General features: G+C 40.8%; 2 protein-coding genes across 6 annotated transcripts in view; one reads left to right on the plus strand and one right to left on the minus strand.

The window, feature by feature from the left end:
* UBAC2 (UBA domain containing 2) overlaps window positions 1–22684 on the minus strand; it is a 104550-nt gene that overhangs the window by 70133 nt on the left and 11733 nt on the right. For all 4 annotated transcript variants that reach the window (XM_074562314.1, XM_074562304.1, XM_074562295.1 and 1 more), the window contains exons 3-4: window positions 15639–15758; window positions 15079–15185 (exon numbers count right to left, since the gene is read on the minus strand). In XM_074562314.1, the coding sequence (XP_074418415.1) occupies window positions 15079–15185; window positions 15639–15758 (227 nt within the window). The remainder of the gene's footprint in view (window positions 1–15078; window positions 15186–15638; window positions 15759–22684) is intronic.
* Window positions 8926–14215, plus strand: GPR18 (G protein-coupled receptor 18). 2 transcript variants are annotated; one of them, XR_012584175.1, is made up of 3 exons: window positions 8926–9013; window positions 11408–11535; window positions 12442–13762. XR_012584175.1 is itself a non-coding variant. In XM_074562324.1 (2 exons), exon 2 carries the CDS (start codon window positions 12486–12488, stop codon window positions 13449–13451), a length of 966 nt encoding a protein of 321 aa, XP_074418425.1. In that variant the 5' UTR covers window positions 11404–11535; window positions 12442–12485; the 3' UTR covers window positions 13452–14215. The 2 variants fall into 2 exon arrangements, 1 of the variants encoding a protein (XP_074418425.1); XM_074562324.1 differs by lacking the exon at window positions 8926–9013 and having other exon boundaries at window positions 11404–11535; window positions 12442–14215.

Below are 22684 nucleotides of genomic sequence, written 5' to 3' on the forward strand. Positions count from 1 at the left end.
AATTTCATTTGCTTTTGAACATGATTAGTTTGGTAGCCATTCTTATTTCATGGGAGAAATATTTTCTTTTTAAAGCGTGCAAGTCCTACCTGAACTTATGGTTCCCATAACTTCACATGTTTCTGGTGTAAATGAAAGGCAGAGGAAGAGGTGCAGGGTAGCGTCAGCCTCACAGAACCATTTGCATGGACAAGTCTGACTACGTGACAACTGTCTGTGCTGGGGAGGGAGAGGTGGGCACCACAGGTGAATGAGAGCTTCATCTTTTCCTACCAGCTTCTAACATCAAATCCCCCACTGCACTATGAGTTCCCATGTTCCAGCACAGAAACCCTGCTTCTCTCCACCCTCCTGATCCCACATACCATGCACATCACCCCGTCCACACCTAAGCAACCCAAGGGTACATATCTCATTATGTGATGGGCTGAAGAGGGTCTTCGCTCCTGGCTCCCCACTGATTTAATGATGATCTTTTATCAGGATCTGTTTTTAGCGTAAAGCTTGGGCAGAGAGGAGCCAAAGCACGGCAATTTATGACCTAAGTTGCAAAGCATGTAAGCTATTTTTGCCTCATTTATTATGACCCATTTTCATGGTGGAGACAGTAAGTTGGAACTAACTACTGAAATGTGACTCATATATCCGCTTGTGGATGGCTAAAAAAAAATTATAAAAAAAAAATCAAATCTCTTCTCATAACTTACCACATTATAATTAGTACATTGTAACAGACATCATAACGTCTTCAAAGGCTATGGAGTAGTAAAGAGAGGTTTTAGTGTTCATCTTATTCACACAGTTTGGCTTACTTCACAATATTTGAAAATTAAAATGCTTCCCACAAATTTTTTTTTTATTTTTTTTTTTTTGTCAAGACACCATTCACACTTTCTGTTGATTTGTGGCTATAGCTTATCTTTTCTTTTTCCAAAGAGAGCTCTCTAAGTATTCTAAGGCCCAAGCTGCTGGCAGGAAATTGTTTAGCTTGTTCATGACAAAACAGAAACAAAATAGAAAAGCTGTAGCAGAGAAGTGATTTCTTTGCAAAAAATACTTCCCCATTACGACCACCATATAACCCTTTTTCAGAACTACAGACCTAGGTGCTTGAAGCAAAGTGATGACTAAACAAAAGGAGAGTATTCAGTAAGCATAAAATAAAAGCAAAGAGGAAATTTTAAAAGAAAGTCATACCAAAAAAATCTTGTTATTTACACAGAAAGTCTGCAAAGTCCTTTAACTCTGAAAAAGATAAGTTCTAATTTCTTTATTATTTAGTGAAGCAACCACATTAGTTTTTTTACTAACTATATGCACTGTCCTGTGTCTCGTCTATTTGTTTTTTAAAGTCTCAATCATGCAACTGTGCCTTCTCAGAAAACCACTGAACTTACTGAATCAACTTCTGTCCATTACTTTGGTAAATCAAGAGGGGTTTCAAGCATCAAGCATCAGTCACTGCAAGATGCCCTTTGTGAAGTTACTCAGTTACGCTTCTCCTCTTTGTCCTAAGAGAGCAATCATACACTCTTTATTTTGCAAAAAGACAGGACAGACACAGTATCTTCTCATACTAATAACATCTCCAACTGCTTTAAAGAATTTTTCCTCCATTTTTTTTTCCTTTTTCCTCCACCCCAATCAAATAATTAGCTGCCCTAAAACTATGAGGAGAGAGAAGAGAGAGACACATAGACCATCATTGGAATGGAGGCAGTTCATTCCATCATGGAGGGGGATACTTTATCCCGTATATGAAAAGATACCAGACCCTTAAAACAAAAATGTTGTAACAACCCATGCTGATAGCAGAACTTCTACAGATAGGAGACAACTGATGTTTCTAGGAGGTAATAACTACTTTGAGAGTGTTTTCCTTCAGATGAAGTAATGTGGGGCACCACTGACAGTAAGCCAATTTGCAAACAATAGCAGAAATTATCATTTGTACAGAATTGTTTGGGCACAGACATCTACAATTAGATGCAGGATTTCCTTTTAAACTCCAAAGGGACTTCCACATCCCTGTCTTCCTTTACTATGGTTGAACATGAGGAACAAACAAGGTGTTGCTACTTCCTGAAAGAGGAAGAAAAGTGGAGAAAAAAAAACCCCAAAAGCTGCCAGTAAAGGCATCTGATTTTCTTAGAGGGGATCATCGCCACATAGATTGAAAACAATCTTCAAGGGTCAACTATTAAGCTAAAGAAGAGCCCCCCTATTACCACATAGGAAAGAAGGCATTGCTTATTTTCATGAAGTAATTTAATTATAAAACGTTTAGAACACACTCACTCCTTCAGAAAAATGAAGTGCAGTGGTAAGAACGTTGTTGCTATTGTGTCTTATTTTGATAGACATACATCAGACAAATAAAACACAACAAAATCAGGAGGTGGGTAGCTTTAAAAACACAGGGTTGCTTAATTTTTAATTTTAGTTTTTATCACTCCATTATATAACACAGCCAGAAGAATAATGGCAAATGCTTTTTCCTGTCCTCCTTCTCTTTCCCCCACTCGATGTCTTCTAATTCTTCATTTTTCCTGGGTAAATTCAGACTACACACAGTAAGGAAATGTTTGCTTACAACTCAATTGTGCCTCATCGTTCAAAAAGAAAAAGTGTTCTTCACTCTTCATAATCCGTTTACCTGCGCATGCGACTAAGTAGTGCAGGCGTATAAAGGAATGACCCCATGACACTGGTTTTCTGCTGTTCCAAAGCTCTGTTGCTGTGCTAGACAAAGATCTGTAGATGGCAGCATTGATGCAGTAATTAATCTTCACCAGAGCAGAGGCCAAAAACCGTTTCACTGAAGTGTTTCTTATTGGAGCCTAAGCCCCATTTTCAGATGTCAGAGATCTTAGCACCGGGCAGAGATCTTAGCATCGGGACAGGAATTGTCTGGCAGTAAAGAGAAGCCAAATCCACCAACGCTACTAAAAGATACTATGCCAAGAACCCACACAATATCCATGACAGTTTAGGCCCATCATCTTGGAAATAAACTACATCATCTCGACAGTAACGAGCGCTGTGAGCCATGGGCTGCTGGTATAGTTCTTTCGGTTACCTCCATATGCTGTCAAATTAGAAAGAAGGAGGAATACAGAGATGTCCCACATCCCTCCACCTTTATCGCCCACTCTTCCTCCACTGCACCTTATTCAAAACAAGCTGCGCAGTCCCTCCCATTTCTGCAGTTTGGGCAAGTGCTATGAATTTGGTGTCCCACATAACCACACAGCACAGAGCTCAGTTACAAGCAAATGAAAGCAATGTCCCAGATGTTCTAGGACAAAAATAAAAATGCACTGACAGCCAGTATGATCTGGAGGCAAAGGATCAAAGTGTCAAGAAAATTCTAGCCACACAAGCCCCTGCTCAGCTTCACTGCCTCATCCTCTCTTAGAGCTAGCTATCTTTGCCAAAACAGTGTCTACATAAGGAAACTTGCTGCTTAAATTACTGAAATTCAAATCTATGCCCTGCCTTATTCTGCTAGGCTTCTTGTCATGATAAAGTTCAGGAGTCTTCGGCCCCTTCCCTTTAAAGAGTGTGTGTGTAAAATACATAAATATAACATATATTTATTTTTGTAGTTCAGAATCATAGAATAGAATAGTTTGTCCGGAAGGAACCTTTAAGGGTCATCTAGTCCAACCCCCCTGCAATAAGCAGGGACATCTTCAACTAGATCAGGTTGCTCAGAGCCCCAGCCAACCTGACCTTGAATTTTTCCAGGGATGGGGCATCTACCACTTCTCCGGGCAACTTTCTCCAGTATTTCACCACCCTCACTGTAAAAAATTTCTTCCTCACATCTAGTCTGAATCTACCCTCTTTTAGTTTAAAGCCATTACCCCTTGTCCTATCACAACAGACCCTGCTAAAAAGTTTGTCCCCATCTTTCCTGTAGGCCCTCTTTAAGTACTTTAATAGTTTGTCAGAGAGTCCTCTGAAAGGACACAGCACTGTAACTAGTTGAGATATTATGAAAAAGGCATTAAAGGCCTTTATTTCTTGCCTTTCCAAGTCTAAAGATAACTGCATTTCAAAGCGCAGAAAAGAACGGCACTCTGATAATTGGCCTTCATGGAGCAGTTGGGTAGTCTGCCTCCCTCGGTATTTTTCACATAGCAGAGACAGCACAAAGCGATATGACAGAATGCCATGTCTGTACGTCAGGTGCAAAGAGAGTGACTTCTCTGAAATCATCTGCTTGCAGCCAGCTCTGCTGTCTTCTTTTGCCAGCTCACAGCATCAGCTGGCCTCGTGCTCAGTTCAGGTGCACTGAGCGTATTTACACTCAACTTCTCCTCCAAAGGGCAGTGCTGAGCCTACACAGCGAGCAGCTCTGCCCTGCAGAGATCCTAACTAACCAGATCCCCTGCTATGTGGCAGGATCTGAGCTGCTTTGTCCCAGTCTGGATTGTTCCAGCCCCCTTACCACCCTGAACGTTCCCTCCCGTGTCAGCTCAACTCCACCGCAGCACACCAAGCTTCACAACCTCAGCACACTACGGTGTTTGTTGATCTGCACAACTCCCTCTCACTTCAGGAACTTTTGATTAAACACTTCACTGGAATGGTAAAGCGCATGCAGCATTTTGTAATTATTTAATTTCTGATTACATATACTCAGGCTAGTCACTAAGCAAGAGTTTGTCCAACCTCCTGAACTCTGGAGGTGTCAAAACAATTTTCCCTACTTCTGCACTAGACTTCATCAAAAGAACCTGAGTATAAGCAGCTCCCAATGAAGACATTTCTCTTCAAACATTAACTCTATCCCTGGGAGGCATATCAAGTTTCAGAACAGTACTCCTACGCACCTGAGAATTTTAAGAGCAGTTTAATAGTAAAAATATTACACAACACATACTTAGCAAGGAAAGGGTATTTGAAAAAGCTCTCCCAGACACTTCCAAACTGGAGCAACTAACTTACTGCATAGCTCCTGACAACGCATACAGATTTTGAAAAGGAAAGAGAAAAAGCTGAGTATTCATGCAGATTTTAAGCAACTATGAAATATTTGTCATGAGAAATCTGTACTTTTTGGAAAACAAAAACCTGCTTCCCAACACAACAGAACACAGGTGGAAAGCAGAACACAGACACAGCATTTTAAGAAATCTGCCAAAGGCAATGCGGGTTCATCAACAAGCACGGAGCTGCGTTGGCTCTTGTAATATTAGAGAACACACATTCTGAGATTGCTGCTGCATAACAAACCACTGTCTCTAGCCCACTATCCCACTCTCAGACATCTTAGAGATGCAACTTTCGTTTCAATTAATTTTTGTAGAAGTATTTCTTCTTTCAAAGGCTGACGCTGCTGAACAGATGAACTAGAGGCCAGATGCAGTGTATATTTTTAGGGTATTTAGTGACACAGAGTGTATCCCAGGTGTACAAGAGGAGGAAGGGGGAAAAAAAGCAAAAACCCTAGGACAAACATGGAATCTCAATTTCATTATTGATTTTTTTTTTTTTAAAGGAAAAAATCAGGAACTCTTTCCTCAAACCATACCAAATTCTAGCAAAACACAGAAGAGAAAGCAAAATTGACAGTAATTAGGACATGTAGGGTATGGATAACTAGGCTGCAGTCCTCTTAAGCTGCTCCGTTTCCCACTCCTTCAGCTCTGCTGCACATGGCATTTATACTCACTCACAGGTTGAGGCGTGGGAGAGGAGGGACAGCTATGCCATGACGCAGCCTCTGAGTAACACACACATGGCAAAACTGGAAACAATTGCAAGAAGTTTATGCATTCAGTGCCATGACAGCTTTTAACCACTAGTCTATTCTTAAACCTTCACTATGGTACACACAATATGGGCATAAAAAAAATGAAGCACAATTTCATCGAGGTTGAGAACAGTAACCCAAAACTGCATTGGAACTCAGCCACAACAGCAAGCCTGTAAATTAACAAATTGACTCATGGGAAAGTTGCTTCCAGCACCACTGGTGCACTGGACCGTGCAAGAAGCTTCAGTTCTTTCTTTTCAATAGGTCCAAATGCTGGAAAGTTCAGAAGGAGGAGGACACAAGCTCAAGCCTGCTCCTTACCAAACTGAAGCGGTGGGTGATCCTTCTGCCCCTCTGCGTGCAGAACTTCTCTATATCAGCTGGACAAAGCTTACATTACACAGCAACTGGAGAGGCAAAACATACTTTTCCATACCATAACTAAGCCACTGAAAGAGAAAGACCCAGCAGTACATTACTCCTGAAAAAACAACAGCACGAAGACAAACCCTTCAGTGCTGCACTTTCACGCTGTTGCAAGTGATCAAGCTCATTTCTTCTAAGGCTTACCGCCAGTTAGTGAAGGCACCGTAACATACCCCATGTGCACTCTGCCTTATCCTCCAACATGAAGTACATTGCCTTAGCTTTTAACTACTCAAAACCGGCTTTAATACAACATAACACAACTAAAATGATCTTCTTTACTCCCCGAACTCCAGAATAGCAAAAAAAAAAAAGACTCTGGAGGGAACCGAGCATTTATTTCAGTAAAAGCTGGAGTGGTGGAAGTACTCACCCATTTGAGGGAAACCAATGCAAGACGGTCATCTCTAGCTGATAAAACAGTACAGAAGGAGAAGAAAACAAAAATAGAGTCAGGTGCTTCCTACAACAGAAACCAAAGCGCCAGGGGAACATAGCACAGCAGAGCGGTCCCCTGCCTCTCGCAAACCACAGCCAGTGCAATTTTTCACTGGGGTGTTCACCTCCAAATGTTTATCACCCTGCAGCTGCAGGCAGTCTGAGCACCTAGACGAGAATGAGCACATGCTTGCTGGTCCTGCAAACACTTTTCAGCACATGGCTCCATGCTGAGGGGGAAGGCCTTCCAGCTTGTCAGCAGCAGAGCTGTTTGTCTGCCTCTTCACCAGGCAGACTGTGAAAAGCATGAGTGAAAGCAGAACATGGACTGACACATATTATGCTATGGCAAACCAGCTGGATGGCTAGCGTGCCTGTAAACTCAACTGGGCTGCTGTTATCCACCTGTGTAAACTGCTAAGTTAGACTTGATTCCAGCTGCCCTCACAAGGCGTGAGCTCCCCTGCAGGGTGGAGACGTCAGCCACCCTCTCCAGACAAAATGAGACACAGCTATAAAACCTCACCCTCCCGAGCTCCCCCAAGAAGACAGCAAGCCAAGAGGCAGTTCACTCATACAGCTTTTCTGATCCCAGAAAAAGAAGTCCCATGGACTTTGTGCATTATTTTTCCCAAAATAAAGTACTCTTGCCAACTGTGTCTGTTGCAGTGGCACAGTTCAGTTCAAAAGCCTCCTTATTCTCTTCCAGGAGCCACACACTCTTTTTTAAACCTTTTAAAAATATGTGTCACCAAATTTCAATGAGCTTTCACTAAACTTAAAAACAGTATGAGCGACTCATCCTGCTGGAGCATGCTCCAGAGTTGTCTTGCTAATGATAAAGCCACTGAAGAGTTTTCAACACTGGCTAGTCCTTTTAAGATACTCCTTAATCCTAAAATATTAAGCACTTTTTAATAGATTTATATTTCTATAGGATGGTCTGGGTAGGATTTGCAGCTCAGTGCATTTAAGAGGTCTTTGGAACCACCACAGGGAAAGACCAAGTATTTAAATACATTGTTAATCTACACATTGAAAACCACACCCAGGTCCCTCCCTGTGATAACTTCACCCATCACACTGACCTATGCAAATACCTACGCACTACCACAAATCCATTCGGCTGAAATAAATTACATGACTCCAGCACAGAGGGTGTTTTTCACAGAAGTTATCTTTAGCGCTAACTGAGGATCACCTACGTACATTACTTTTACGTCAGTGAATAAAGATGTCCCCAGAAACAAACCTGATTCTGTCTGCATCTGAACTGCAGGACTTTGTTCCTTCTGGCACCACATGCACATCCCAGAAAATTCCTGACTGCATTCCAGGAGGACACCAAAATATTACTGTTCCCTTCCGCAACACACCTCCCTTTTTGCTTCATTTGAGGGGAAAAAAGTGGAGGCCACAAGAAGTAACAAACTCTCCATAGTGTGCTTTAGTGTGCCAAAGACTGATGGTCAGAGACCTGGAGCTAGCGAGCACTCTACAGAGAATTTGGCATGATCTCCTTCTCTGAATGGTTCTTTCAAAGGCTGGCTCTTTTTTTGAATTGACAAAGAGAAAATGCAGGAAATTAGTCTTCTTTACCTATTAGCCTTTGTGAATACTCTTATCTTGCCAAAGATGTCTGTTGCAGTGACACAGTTCAGAGATTTTACTCCATTTTAATAAAGGCTAAAACCTTCACACAGTGTTTTTCTGCAAAGCTCTTAATTAGGCATGGTATTATTTTAGACAGCAAATAAAATATAGAAACATTACTGTTGTGGTGTTAGTAAAATATGGTAAGTACGGGCCTAAATGAAACCATGTATTCAAGTGAATCAAACTTCTCGTTTCAAATGTAGCAAGTTTCTGTCACTTTCAGGCTGACTACTATCCAAGGCAAAGATAAATACAATGGGGATTTCCACAAAACACAGACTATGCTTTACAGAAAACACATTCACATTGCGCTTATTAGAAACTTTTGCATAACTAAGATGGATACTCTTCCAGATACCTTTGCATGTAAACACCAACCAAACATATGCTTTCGTTATACCACAAACATTTAAAAATTTATTATAAAAAGATACATAGTACAACAGCCCAGTATGACCACACTGGAAATACTATAAAAGCTTGCCTGTTCAAAGGTAATAGAATTATCAGTTCACAGACACCACATGTACATGAAATTTCAGCAAGATACTTTCAAGTATGACCAATAAAAGTTCAGAAGTAGCTAGACTGCGTCATTGTTTCCTGCCTGCGAAGAGGAGCTATTTTAGCTAAGCGAAGCTGAGCAGGGAAGAGGAAGTGTAAACCTTCTCCAGAACTGGGGCTATGAAAGGAGCATCTCTGAAGAAACTCCGTAGTCCACGAAAGGTGAGTAACAATCCATTATGCTATGCCAACAAAGTAACTTGGATGTTTATATATGTTGCTAAGATAGACTTGTTTCTTCAGAAGCTGAACATGTGCATTTATTCCACAGAACCGTAGCATCGTCTAGGTTGGAAGGGACCTTTAAGGTCACTGAGTCCAACCGTTACAAAAAGACGTTCTTTAATGCACTTTCAAAGTATCAGCAGCATTCTATAAAGAACATTTAAAGTGAAACGACTGCATTTGTAAAAGCACTGTACCATAAATACTGTTGTTTAGCATTTTAACAATAAATTTTAAAATACGCAATAACAAAAAGCATTGGTAAGTAAGTTATCACTAAGGGAAAAATGTTTGTTTTCATTAAACTAAAACCAGGAGAAGATCTTGTTGCTTGGTCTCTCTGTGCTTCAGTGAAAGCCAGGTCCTCCTCAGGGAAATGTGAGCAAACGTAAGGGACAGCCAAAGGAAAAAATAAAAGGGGATTGGGAAGAGAGATACACACACAGTCCTTTAAATGGAGTCACTGTTACCTAACTCATAGTAAGAATCTCGAGTAAAAGATTTAATTCTGGTTTTGTTCTGAAAGTCTTTGTTCTTGTACACAGCACCTGTATGGTTTTCACAATTCACGTTAGACATTCAGGACCTCAGCTATCATTAAAAAATTAACCCAGATTGATAAAACATACAGACCAACATCAGAGTAATCGTGTAGAATTAACACAGACAGACATCTGGAAACCAGTGACTCCAGGGGCTCTTCAGCAGGCGCTTTAATCAATACCAGTAAGTAAGTGTTCCCATTATGAAAAATGACACCTAGGGCAAAACCATCCACCCAGAGATCTACTTGGGCTGACCTGGGAGATATCAACCTGAACTCCATGCAGACGAGTACTGATGAAAAAGCAGAACATCTGCATTCATGTATAAATGCAGATAGGTAACTACACACTTTTAGAAAATCTCATTATTTGATAATTTTTATTAAATATTATTTATTTTTAATTATTAAATAAATGTTAAGTCTTAGATTCTTAAAATTATATTTAGGAGAAATACCTAATTATAACACTGACATGTATTTAAACCCACAAAATTTGGAAACAGTGTCTTCAACAACTAAACACAAAAATCCAACCCTTTTTGTTACAGTAGGCCCAATTCTTTGAGATATCTCAAAACTGGCACAAACTTGAAATAACCAGCAAACAAGACATAGAACCACAGGTTCCGATCGAAGCTCACGCCAGATTCAGCTTCCCCTCTTCCCATCAACATCGGCCTGCTGGTTATTTCGGAAACAAGACCTGACCAGAAATGATTACAGTCACTGCAAGTCAAAAGGAGAGAAGCGCAAAACCAAAACCAAAATCCATGCTGTTTATTAACATTCGTCTATAAAAAGCAAATTCTTCTACCTACCCTATACATTACTACTCAATTCACCTGCTAAGTCAGTCAGGATCTTGAGATAAGTAGACATGTACTGTGTCATACACAACCATTAGCAAGAGAGAAAAAAAAAGAACAGAGAAGAAAAAAACCAATTTAATGTGTGGGGCAGGGGATGGTGTGTGTGTGTGTGTGCATTAAGCAGTATTTGGACAATTTTATGCAACAGTAATGAAAGCGGAACACTATGCCAGATAATATTTCAACTGTGCAAGTGTGTGCTACAAAAATTTTCTTTCAATAAGGTTTGCTATCACACTTTAATTTTTTTATTTTTAGTGTTCTTCACACCATGAGGTATTTTAGAGGCATTCACACAGATGCCCTCCAAACATCTTTTTTTGTCAGTATTATACGTATAGCTTTTCCCGTACAAAATATACATTCTGTTACATGTTCTAATGACCTCATCTGATCTGAAAACACACCTTTTTGTTTTGTACAGCTAATAAAAAAAAAATCTTTGAGATAAAAGTGTAGGGCTAGAGACTTCTATGTATTTTTATATCTGTAAACTGGAGAATTTTGAGAAAATCAGAAGTCCAAACTTCGTATTTCACAGCAGAAACTAATCTGAGAAAAGATTTAATAGGTCATACTTAAGATAGTTATGCCATGGATACTCTTCTCAGAAACAGCTGATAGCAGTGTCAAACCAGAATGCCAGATTAACAAACCCTGGTTCGATCCATGATGTATTCCTGTACCACTGAAAAAAGTACCTGTTAACATTACAGTGAAAGCATAAACCAGGCGAGCAGTAACAATAAGCTTTTATTTAATACATTCTCCATTTTTGGAGATAAAATACACAGGAATTGTGCCCTCTTGGGAACAGTTTAGTGCCTAACTGATGCTGTAGAAGTTACTTGGCTATCTGTCACAAGTGGGAAGATCAGATAAACAACTAACTCTTTCCTCCTCCTCTTCACAAAGCTGCCACAGGGCTGGGTAAAAGGCCAAAGAGGAACCCTCCCATGCAAAGTCATGAAACCGTGACCACAGCAAGAGCCAGGAAAGTGGGGTGGGGTGCGGGTGAACCAAAGCACCCATGCAAACACCAGGTAAGGTCTGCCATCCTCATATGGCTCCAGAATAAACCAGAGGATAACCTCTTTCAGCTGTCATCACTGGGGTCTGCATAATGACATTTCAGATGTCCAGCTCCTACGGCCAAGAAGCTGAGAGAGGCAACACAAGTGTGCTCTGGGGCAGCTAGGCACCAGACAGCAACTTGTCCCCCCCAAAAACACTGTTCACACAGGCCCTGGTTAGAGACTGAGCTGCTTCCCATCTTTTTACTTTTTTAACTAGGAAGTTTATCGATCTCTCCATCTCATTCATATGTCAGCTGGTTGGTTCTGTCGCCCTGGGATTAAATACTGTATTAGAAGCTACATAGCTATTAAGGTAGCTTTTTAATGTCTTTTATGAGCAACGGCATGCACCTATTCGTTTGGGACCTAAGTAGTTCCTTACGCAGATAAAATGCAAAGTCAATACTTCACTTTGCATACCAAAATGTCACTACATGCCATGCTCACTTATTTCTTTTTATAACTAGTTTTAGTCATTAATTTTTCAACAGGGACAACTTGAAGAAATATTTTCTTTAGGAAATAGCTCTCTTACTCAGTTACAACTGTTTCAGTCTAATCATCAGCTACTAAAGCACACTACAAGTAGCTGATCAGTCTAGACTTTGTGATTCCTTATATAAGAAATCTCTTAATTAAAAATATTTAATTAAAACTAGCTTATAAATATTATTTCTCACAAGTCTCACAGTACATGTACTTCCTTCAGAGCACAATAATGTATTGGTAGTCAGAAAAAGCAGCAAGACTAGCACATTTTCACAGCTAAACACAATCTCATCACTAGACGCCATCCTACAACATCTTGTTTGTGTCTAAATACAGTTTTTATTTGATATAATAAATAACTTTTCATATTTCGTCTATTTTCAGGGTATATATGGAGTGCAACAACTATTCCTAAATTCAGTTAAAATATGATGCCTGGAAATCAGCACCCTGAAGAATACAGGATTGCATCACTGGTCTTCTACAGTTTTGTATTCACAGTGGGATTGCTGGTGAATGCCACCGCACTATGGGTTTTCAGCTGCACTACCAAGAAGAGGACAACAATAACTGTATATATGATGAATGTGGCATTACTTGACATAATTTTCATACTTTCTTTGCCTTTTCGGATAATCTACCATGGGAAAGAAACATGGCCTTTTGGAGATACATTCTGTCGGATTATCAGTGCTTTCACTGTATTTTATCCAGCCATTGCTCTGTGGTTGCTCACTTTTATAAGCGTAGACAGATTTATGGCTATTGTCCAGCCCAAGCATGTCAAAGAACTAAAAAATACAAAAAAAGCTGTGCTGGCTTGCACTGGAATCTGGATCATGACCCTCGCAACAACATCCCCATTGCTGTTTTTACAATCTGACCCAGACAAAACCTCAAATTTCACCACCTGCCTGAAAATGCTTGATATCATCCATTTGAAGGAAGTAAATACATTGAACTTCTCTCGCTTGATTTTTTTCTTTTTGATTCCCTTGTTTATCATGATGGGGTGTTACCTAGTCATTATTTACAATTTTATCCGCGGCAAGACTTCCAAACTGAAGCCTAAGGCCAAGGAGAGATCCATAAGAATTATAGTTACTCTGATTGCTCAAGTACTCATCTGCTTTGTACCCTTCCACATTTGCTTTGCCTTCCTGATGTTGCAGGAAGAAGGAACAGCTTACAATCCATGGGCAGCCTTTACCACCTTTCTCATGAATCTCAGTACATGCTTGGATGTTATACTGTACTATATCGTTTCTAAACAATTTCAGGCAAGAGTCATCAGTGTAATCCTTTATCGCAATTACCTTCGAAGTGTGCGCAGGAAAAGTTTTCGAACTGGGAGTGTAAGATCACTCACTAATATCAACAGTGAAATGATATAAAAAGAGGAAAAAAAAGGTCAGGGGAATTTTATAATGTAAGCAAGTGATTATTTTTCTGAATTCTAGCATTCTTACTACACTGAAGAATGTTCTATAGCCAGAAAAAACAAGATATATTTGTTGCACTGTAAATATGAGAGAAGCAGAATAATAATTGCACCTCTTTATATTTGCTCAGCAGCTTTTGTAAATCTGAAATGAACTAAAACCTAGTATCATCAGTGTTAAACTTTCCAATGCTTTCGTCATCTCAAGATTGTGAATATTGCCAGACATGAAATAGTATTAGTATAATAAAGCAGACAACAGTGAAGAATTATGATGCAATGTATATATTAATTTTTTTATATTTGCACAACAAATGCTCCTGAAACTATTGTACATCCCACACTTCTAAAATTAGCTTAATTCTCTCGAGATCAATGTTAGCATGACTTAAAGAGAAAGCATATGTAACATTTATATTTCATTCAACTACAAAGAAATCAACATCAAAGAATTTTTTAACTGACAACATTCTGTAGTTATAGATAAAAATACCATCAGAAGGTATGATAGTCAAACTGTTCATTAGTTCCCTGTGGGTGTGATGTGCGCATTTATTACACCCTGCTCTTCCACAAAGTATCTTTTTACACAGATGAAAATACTGAATTTGTGCAGACACATTAGCAGCCTATGTCCCAGCTACAAACATCAAGGTAGCAAACATGACGCATAACTGCAGTACTACTCAAGCTTTCGACTCCTTTTGAATACTCACACACTACAAAAAAATTATATATCTTCATAATGTCAAACGCATGCTTGTTCTTCCTTATTAAATCAGCCCTTAAGAGACACACTAAAAAAGCAGAAGTAAAAAAAAGCCTAGCATGGTGTTTGGTATTAAAAATTTCACTCCAAAAGCTTTTATTATGACCTCAGGGCGTGCAACACATGGAAACTCAAGCCTGTATGAGGCTGATGTCGCTTGTCAGCAGCTTAACCACAAAGGCTCTGCAAGCTCTACAGCTCTAACATGTACAACTCTTACTAAGTGCAGAAGTCTCAAATGCAGATTATGCGAAACTGAACCACTAAATACCTTACAGCTTTAAGGACTTCAGATGCAAGCGCTAAATGGAATAACATGCTCTAGCACTCAATTTTTGAAACACAAGCATACGAAATACCAATATGGAATGCATATAACTGCATACGCATTTAAAAGTGAACATAAAGATATGAATTCCAGTTGTGCCGTCTTTGTGATTTAAGAAAGAAATCAGCACCAACCTGATTTCAGTTTTCAGATTTACGGAATTGAACAAAACCAAATATGGCGATAATTTATGCACTGCAAATTGTATTTCAATCATGCTGATAGTGGAAATAGGACTAGCAGAATGGAAAGTAATCACTATATGGATAAATTATAAATTAATTAACCACAGATCACAACTAGGAAACGAGTGTTTGAAAATATAATAGCTGTGCCAAGAATCTTTACACTGTAGTTCAAAAAAGGATTCAATTTAATTTGAAGGGTTACATGAAGAGTTTGGGGGTTTTTTTAATTAAAATCTGCACAAAATAATCCCTTGAAATTACATCTAAAATAACTAATTCATTAGGAGCTACTTACAAACCAGAAGGCAAGCTGTTGATGGTGATGCCAAATACATACTCAGCGATTTCTACAAGGAGAAGATCAAACAAAGCTGAGAGCATCCAGGCACCCAGTAAAAAGGACTGGAAAGAAAAAGTTTAATTTGAATTAATTCAACAGTTTAAGAACAAGGTTTTAATGTATCTCCAAATAAAAGAAAAAAACAAGAAAACCACTATACTAGTTCCACTAAGACAAATAAAATCTTTAGCACAATTATTAATAATTAATAATTACATATCTACATGTCTAGATACTGAAGAATGAAGAGTTCCATTTGTTAGCAAAATTAAATTCTATGGGTCTGATAACTTTCAACTGATACAGCTGCAAACTTTAATTAGAATAATCTACCAACTGCAAGATAGTATCAATAGAAATTTAGATCTATGGAAACCGAATTCTTTTTAAAACGCTTTAACATAAATTTCTATCCAAAATGCTAGTAATAAAACTGCAATATTACTCCAAGACTATGAGAACATAAACAGCATAAAAACCAGTTTCTGTTAAAAAAAAAACAAACTGGAACTTACTGAAAATTTTCGGCTGCCATATCTTCTTTCAAATATTCTAAAGTTGTAAATGAGCAGACTGCTGCAGAACGTGTCTTTCAAATCAAGACATATTGTTCTCCCACATACAATTCTCCAAATCTAGAAGGTTAAAGATTGTCATGTTAAGTCTCTCTTCCTTCAAGGAAATTCTTTACAGAATTTGTGCTTAGAGTGAATATAATACCGAATTCAGACAACAGGAATGCAGTGCATTTAAGGAGGGAAATAGAGTACAATGTTATGGAGAGTTCAAAAGTCTGTTTAAAAATAAAACATTTTCAAGGAAGAGGTACCTGTGAAAATAAATTTACAATTGAAATGAAATAAAATACATTTTTATTTCCCTAGTTCACATTTACAAATAAAAATGGAAATCACAACCCTGGTAAATTATAGAATTACAGAAAAAACAATTATTTTTGAAGCAACCTTGAGATACCAACTAGTCCAGTGTACTGCTCTAAGCAGGTCTAATCAGATCAGCTTGCTCGGGGCCATGTCAAGCGATCACCTCCAAGGATGGAGATTCCATAACCTCTCTGGGCAACCTGTGCCAGTGTTTGGCCACCTCCATGGTTTATAAAAACTAAATCAAGTCCTTACATCTAGGCAGAATTTCTGATCTTCCGCCTTGCATCCACTATCTCTTGCACTACCTCAGTGCACCTCTGAGCAGACTCTCGCTCCAGCTTCTCTATAGCTTCTGATCAGGTACTTGTGGACAGCAATAAGGTGTCTCCTCTTTCCTTTCTCTTCTTGAGGCTGGACAGACCCAGTTGTCTCAGCCTCTCCTTGTATGTCACATGTTCCAACCCCCTGACTGTCCTGGTGGACCCGCTCCAGTGTGTTCGTATCTTTTTTGTACTGAGGATCCCAGAACTCGGCTCTTGTGAGACCACATCTAGAGCACTGCATCAACTAGAGGAGTAGAGTCACTTGCCTTGATCTACTGACCACACTCTCCCTAACAGTCCATGAGATGGTTGGCCTTCTTCGCTGCAAGAGCGCACTGTTGAATCCTGTTGTCCACCAAGATCCACAGGTCCTTCTCTGCAGAGCTACTTCCAAGCACTTGCCCCCCTCCCCACCCCCGTCCCCACCTGCACTGTTGCAGCCTGGGGTTATTCCATCCCAGAAGCAGGACATTCCAATTCATGAAGTTCCCATCAGCCCATTTCTTGAGCTTACCAAGGTCTCTCTGAATAGCAGCCCTTTCAACATATTGACCATTCCCAACAATTCTGGATCACCCACAAACTTGTTTAGAGAGCACTCCATCCCATCATCCAGGTCGCTAATGAAGACATTAAACGGTACTGGTGCCAGCACTGATCTTTGAGGGGTCCTCCCCTAATGAATACCTGCCAACTGGACTTTGCACTAATGACCATAACTCCATTGAGAATCCAGCCATTTTTCCATCCATCATCTTGTCCAGTTATTCAATGCATATCTCACCAATTTGGCTTCAAGGACACCATGGAAGACTGAGTTAAAGGCCCAGCTAAAGTCAAGGTACGCAAAATCCACTGACTTACTGCTATCTGCAGCACCACTTGCCTCATGGAGGAAAGCAACCAGTTGGTCAGGCACGCTTTCATAGAATCACAGAATGGTTGAGGTAGGAAAGGACCTCTGGAGATCATCTAGTCTGACATTCTCACTCAAAACAAAGTCAACTAGAGCAGGACATTAACTGACCATGTCCAGCCTGGTTTTGAATATCTCCAAGGATGGAGACTACACAATTTCTCTGGGGAAGCTGTTCCTCTGTTCCATCAGCCTTACATTAAAAAAGCTTTTTCTTTAAATGGAATTTCTTGTATTTCCATTTGTGTCTATTGCCTCTTGTTCTTTCACTGGTCCTGGCTCCCTCTTCTTTGCTCCCTCCTGTCAGGTGTTTACATACACTGGTAAGTAAGATCCACCATAAGCCTTCACTTCTCCAGGCTAAACAATCTCAGCTCTCTCAGCCTCTCCTCATATGCCGAATGCTCCAGCCCCTGACCATACTTGTTGGCCTTAATCCAGACTCCCTGCAGTATGTCAAGGTCTATCTTGTACTCAGGAGGCCCAACACAAGGGACAGGACTCCAGATGAGGTCTCACTGAGGCTGAGTAGAGAGCAAGGATCGCCCCACCAGGCCTTCTTGTGAAGTTCTTCCTAACACAGCCCAGGATGCTGTTGGCCTTTTTAGCCACAATGCTGCATTGCTGGCCCCTGTTCAACTTAGTCTCCGCTATGACCCCTGGGGCCTCTTTTGTAAAGCAAATTTCCAGCTGGTCAGCCCCCAGCTTGTACAGGTGCATGGGGTTACTCTTCTCCAGGGGCGGGACTTTGCATTTGCCTTTGCTGAACTTCATAAGATTCCTGTTGACCCTCTTCTCCCCTCTGAAAGGCAGAAGAACTAACTGGTGTATCAACTAGTTTTACATCATCCACAGGCTTGTTGAGAGCACACTCTGTCCTGCTGTCCATGTTATGAAGACACTAAATAGTACTGGCCCCCATATTCATCCCTGGTGTACACCACTAATGACTGGCCTCCAGCTGGACTTTATACCACTGATCACAACCCTGTAAGCCCATCAATTCAGCCAGGTTTCAATCCACTTCACTGCCCACTTATCTCATCTGTACTTTATCAGTTTGTCTGAGGATGTTACGGGAGACAGTGTAAAAAGCAACTAAGTCAAAATAAACAACGTCCACTTTTCTCCCCTCACCCACTAAGACAGTCATCTACCCTCACCACAGAAGGCTAACAGGTTAGTCAAGATTTCCACTTCATAAATTTGTGCTGATTACACCCAGTCACTTTATTGTTGTGCCTGAAAATTATTTCTGGGAGGACCTGTTTCATCACCCTCCCAGAAATCCAGATGATGCTGACTGGCCTGTAGTTCTCCAATCTCCTTGCTTGCCTTTCCTGAAGATAGGAATGACATCTGCTCTCTTCCAGTCCTCAGGAAGCTTCCTTGACTGCAGTGACCTTTCAGAGATAATCCAGAGTGGCCTCACAGTGACATAAGCCAACTCCTTCAAAACTTGTGGGTGTATACCATCAGGTCTCATGGACTTGTGTATGTTCAGTTAGTTTAAATGCTCCCTAGCCTGATCCTCCTTCATCAAGTTTAAGCCTTCGTTGCTCCAGATCTTCATGCTGATGTCAGGGGCCTGGGATTGCTAAAACCAAGCCTTACTAGTAAAGAACCAAGGCAATGCAAGCACTGGATATCTTGGGCTTTTCTATGTCTTCCGTCTCCCAGTCCCCATTCCCATGCAGCAGCAGGCTCGCATTTTCCTTAGTCTTCCATTTGGTGATATTCCCGTAGAAGCCCTTCTTGTTGCACTTCACATCCTTTGTCAGATTCAACTCCAGGTGGGCTCTCACTTTCCTAATCGATCCTTGCATGCTCAGACAATGTCTCTATATTCCTCCCAGGTCACCTGATCTGCTTCCACCTCTTGTGTGCTTTGTTTTTATGTTTGAGTTTAGTCAAACATAAAAGGAGCTCCTTGTTCATCCATGCAGGCCTCTTGACACCTTCGCTTAACTTACTGCACACTGGATGAGCCATTCTTGAGCTTGAAGGACATGACCCTCAAAAACCAACCAGATCTGCTGGTACACTTTTTTTCCAGAACTGTATCCCATAGGAGTCTTCCAAGCAGATCTCTGAACAGGCCAAAGTCTGCTCTCCTGAAGCCAGGGCTGCAGTCCTGCAATTTGCCTTGTCCCCTCCTCTCAGGGCTATGAACTTCACCATCTCATGGTCACTGCAGCCGAGGCTGCCCCTGATCTTCACATGCCCAACCAGTTCTTCTTCCTTGTTTGTAAGTATGAGGTCCACACAAAACATGTCCCCTCATCAGCTCCTCAATGATCTGTGTTAGGAAGTTGCTATCAATGCACTCCAGAAACCTCCTGCACTGCTTGTGCCTTGCTGTGTTGCCTTCCCACCACATATCAGGATGGTTAATGTGCTCCATGAGAGCCATTGCCTGAAATTGTGAGGTTTCTTCCACATGTCTGAGGAAGGCCTCATCTATTTCTTTATGATCAGGTGGCCCGTAGCAAATACCACCACCAAAGTTGGCTGTGTTGGTCTGCCCCCTAATCCTGACCCATAGACTCTCAAACTCCTCATGTCTCAGGACCAAGCTCTGTGCAGTCCTGCTGCACTTTCACATAAAGAGCAATTTCCTGCCTTGTCTGTCTTTCCTAAAGAACTTCCATCTGCCTGTTGCAGCACTCCCATCACATGAGCTAACCTACCACATCTCTGTGACCCCAGTGAGGTTGCAGCCCTGTAATGGCATATGACCTCTAATTCCTCTTATTTGTTCCCTATGTAGCAGGCACTAGTGTACAGACACTTATGAGAGGCACCCAGTCGTGCTGATTTCCCAGAAAACATATCGGGGTGTCCCACATAATGCCGTCCTGTATGCACTTCCTTATTTATGTGCATACACTTGAGATAGGCCCCTTTCAGTCCTGTTTTGTCGATTACGAGATCCCCTCTGCTTATGTCACCCTGTAGCCTTAGCTGGCTAACCCAGTCCACTGCCTCCTCACTTGACTGTGGGTTGTCATCTCCCTCCTGTGTTGTTCCTGTCTTCTCCAACCTCCTCACCAAGTTGGTCAGCCTGTTAGGAAAGATGCTTCTGTCCCACTCGGTTAGGTGGGTCCCATCTCTTCCAAGTAGTCCTCAATCCTCAGAGTCGGTCCTATGGGCACAAAACCCTGTTGCCAATACCAGCTGTGCAACCAATTGTGACCCACGGGATCTGTCCACTTCACTTTGGTTGGCTGCTCCCAGTCACCTTTGTGTCCTGCATGTGTTCAGAAATGGCTTTAAAAAGATTTGCTACATCATCTTCCTAGGGACTAAGCTAAGGCTGAGTGGCCTGATGTTACATGGATTCTCCTTCCTGAAGACGGCTGTAACATTAGCCTTTCTCCAGTCATGACCATCCTTCTGCCAAGACCTTTCAAAGATTCTAGAGAAAGATCTCACAATTACACTTCCAGCTCCTTTGGCACCCTCAGAGGCAACCCATCTGGTCCCATTAACTTGGGTTAAGTGATCCCTGACTATTTTTCTCACAGTGGATACTGCTTCACTCTCACAGACTTTACTAGGAGGTGTAGTGACCTTGGAGGCCTGAAGGCAAAACATACTAGTACAAACCAGTAAGTATATCTGCCTGAATACCTTGGCATTTTCCGTATGTCTTGTCACCTAGTCCCCTACCACAATAAGGACTGGGTCCATGCTCTCCTTAAGCCTTTCTTTTGCTGCAGATGTACTTACAGAAACCTTCCTTGCTGTCCTTCATCTCCCTCGCTAGTTTCCATCTCATCTTTGGCTCTCCCTGCTCCATTTCCTAAGTCCCATCCCACTACGCATTCTCCCCTCCATGGAAGTCCAAGTGCCAACACACCACCTGGGCCTTACGTTTCTCCAGGTCTTTAGGCCTTAACTGATGCTTCTGCCACTAACTTCCCCAGCACACCAGAGGACTGAAGAAGAAGAAAGAAGTGGGACCTCGCCATTCTAGCTGTTCCATGTCAACACGCCCAATGTTAAAACCTAGCCAGCAGCATAAGTACCACCCCTCCTGAAGTCCAAACTGGCAGGGCTGTGACATTGCAGTTCAACATTTCTTGACACACATTAACTGAACAGCCCTCATATAGACTATGGAAGGCTTCTAAGCCTAATTGCTCTTTACTTCAGCCAGCTTAAAAAATGCATAGGTCTAATGTAATAAAGATCTTCCTTTTACACACAGCATTCTCACTGCTCTTGAGGATCCGCTTTATGGAGACGAAGATCTTTTAGTTTTGGACAGTACATATTTTGCCTTCCAAATCAAATTCAGTCTTCTTCAACTGCACACTTTATTTCCTACACTCTCTACCAGCTTTAACAAGTGTTAATATCCAATATCCAAAATGTCTGTTCAGCCTCTGGAAAAATTCCATTCCATTAAACTCATCCCCATATATGAATTTATTCTAAACAATATTTCTTTTAAGTGTTCTCATTTGAATATTAGCATCAGACAGGCGTCAAACAATCTGGTCTCCCTGATCTCAGGGGTTCACAATTATATAGTACATAGCTTACTCCAAAGGCTACCACAATAAATGAAACAACAATTTCAGGAAAGAAAAAAACCCAAACCCACAAGTTCCCCAAAGCATCACAATAAAAGTATCATAGCTTCTACAGACACTTGCAAATGTTTATGCTTAAGACACAGTAAAGATGGTTTCTTTGAATAAAACGCAGCTACTACTGTTTTTCAGCAGATCAAACAAATGGAAAGGACTCTTCTAAAGACAAACTGCAAAACAAACATACAAGTAAACAAACCCCAAACCCACAAAATTTCCACTTAAAACTTGAACAGTTTCTCAGACTTTCTCCTTCTCCTCCCCAAACACTTGGTTGTAATGCTTTTAGAAGACAGATATTAGTTTATGTATTTTTGCTGCACAGCATTAGCAAGACACTTGGAAAATATGAGCTGTAATCTACATCATTACAATAAAGCTCTTGTTCTTGACAAGAAAGTTCACAGTGCAACAGCATGGAGAATCACTTGGTAGGTCTAATAATCTTTTAAGGCTTACAGGCTACAGTCGGCGTTCTCAAAGACATTAAGTGGACTACATACCCATATGTTTTACAGTTGCATCAGAAAAAAGTAAGATAATTACAGAGGCATCTGCTGACCCTTCTCTGTTGAGCAGCAGTATGCCATTTCCAAAAAAGAAAAAAAAAAATCAAACAAACAAATCCCCAGAAAACTTTAATCACTTCCAAGTGCATTACTTGGACAATTACAACTGATACTAGAGGATTCTTAATTAAGCTGAGAACAAAACCTTACAAGATACAATACCTGAAGATAAAGTTTCTCAGTTTGAACTGGGAATAAACAAGAAATGTCTAGTAAGATAATTAAACAATTCAGCACATTAGTGGGGAGGATGGCAAATTCCCCC

Source organism: Larus michahellis, chromosome 1 (assembly GCF_964199755.1).
Source record: "Larus michahellis chromosome 1, bLarMic1.1, whole genome shotgun sequence".
Classification (NCBI taxonomy): Eukaryota; Metazoa; Chordata; class Aves; order Charadriiformes; family Laridae; genus Larus; species Larus michahellis.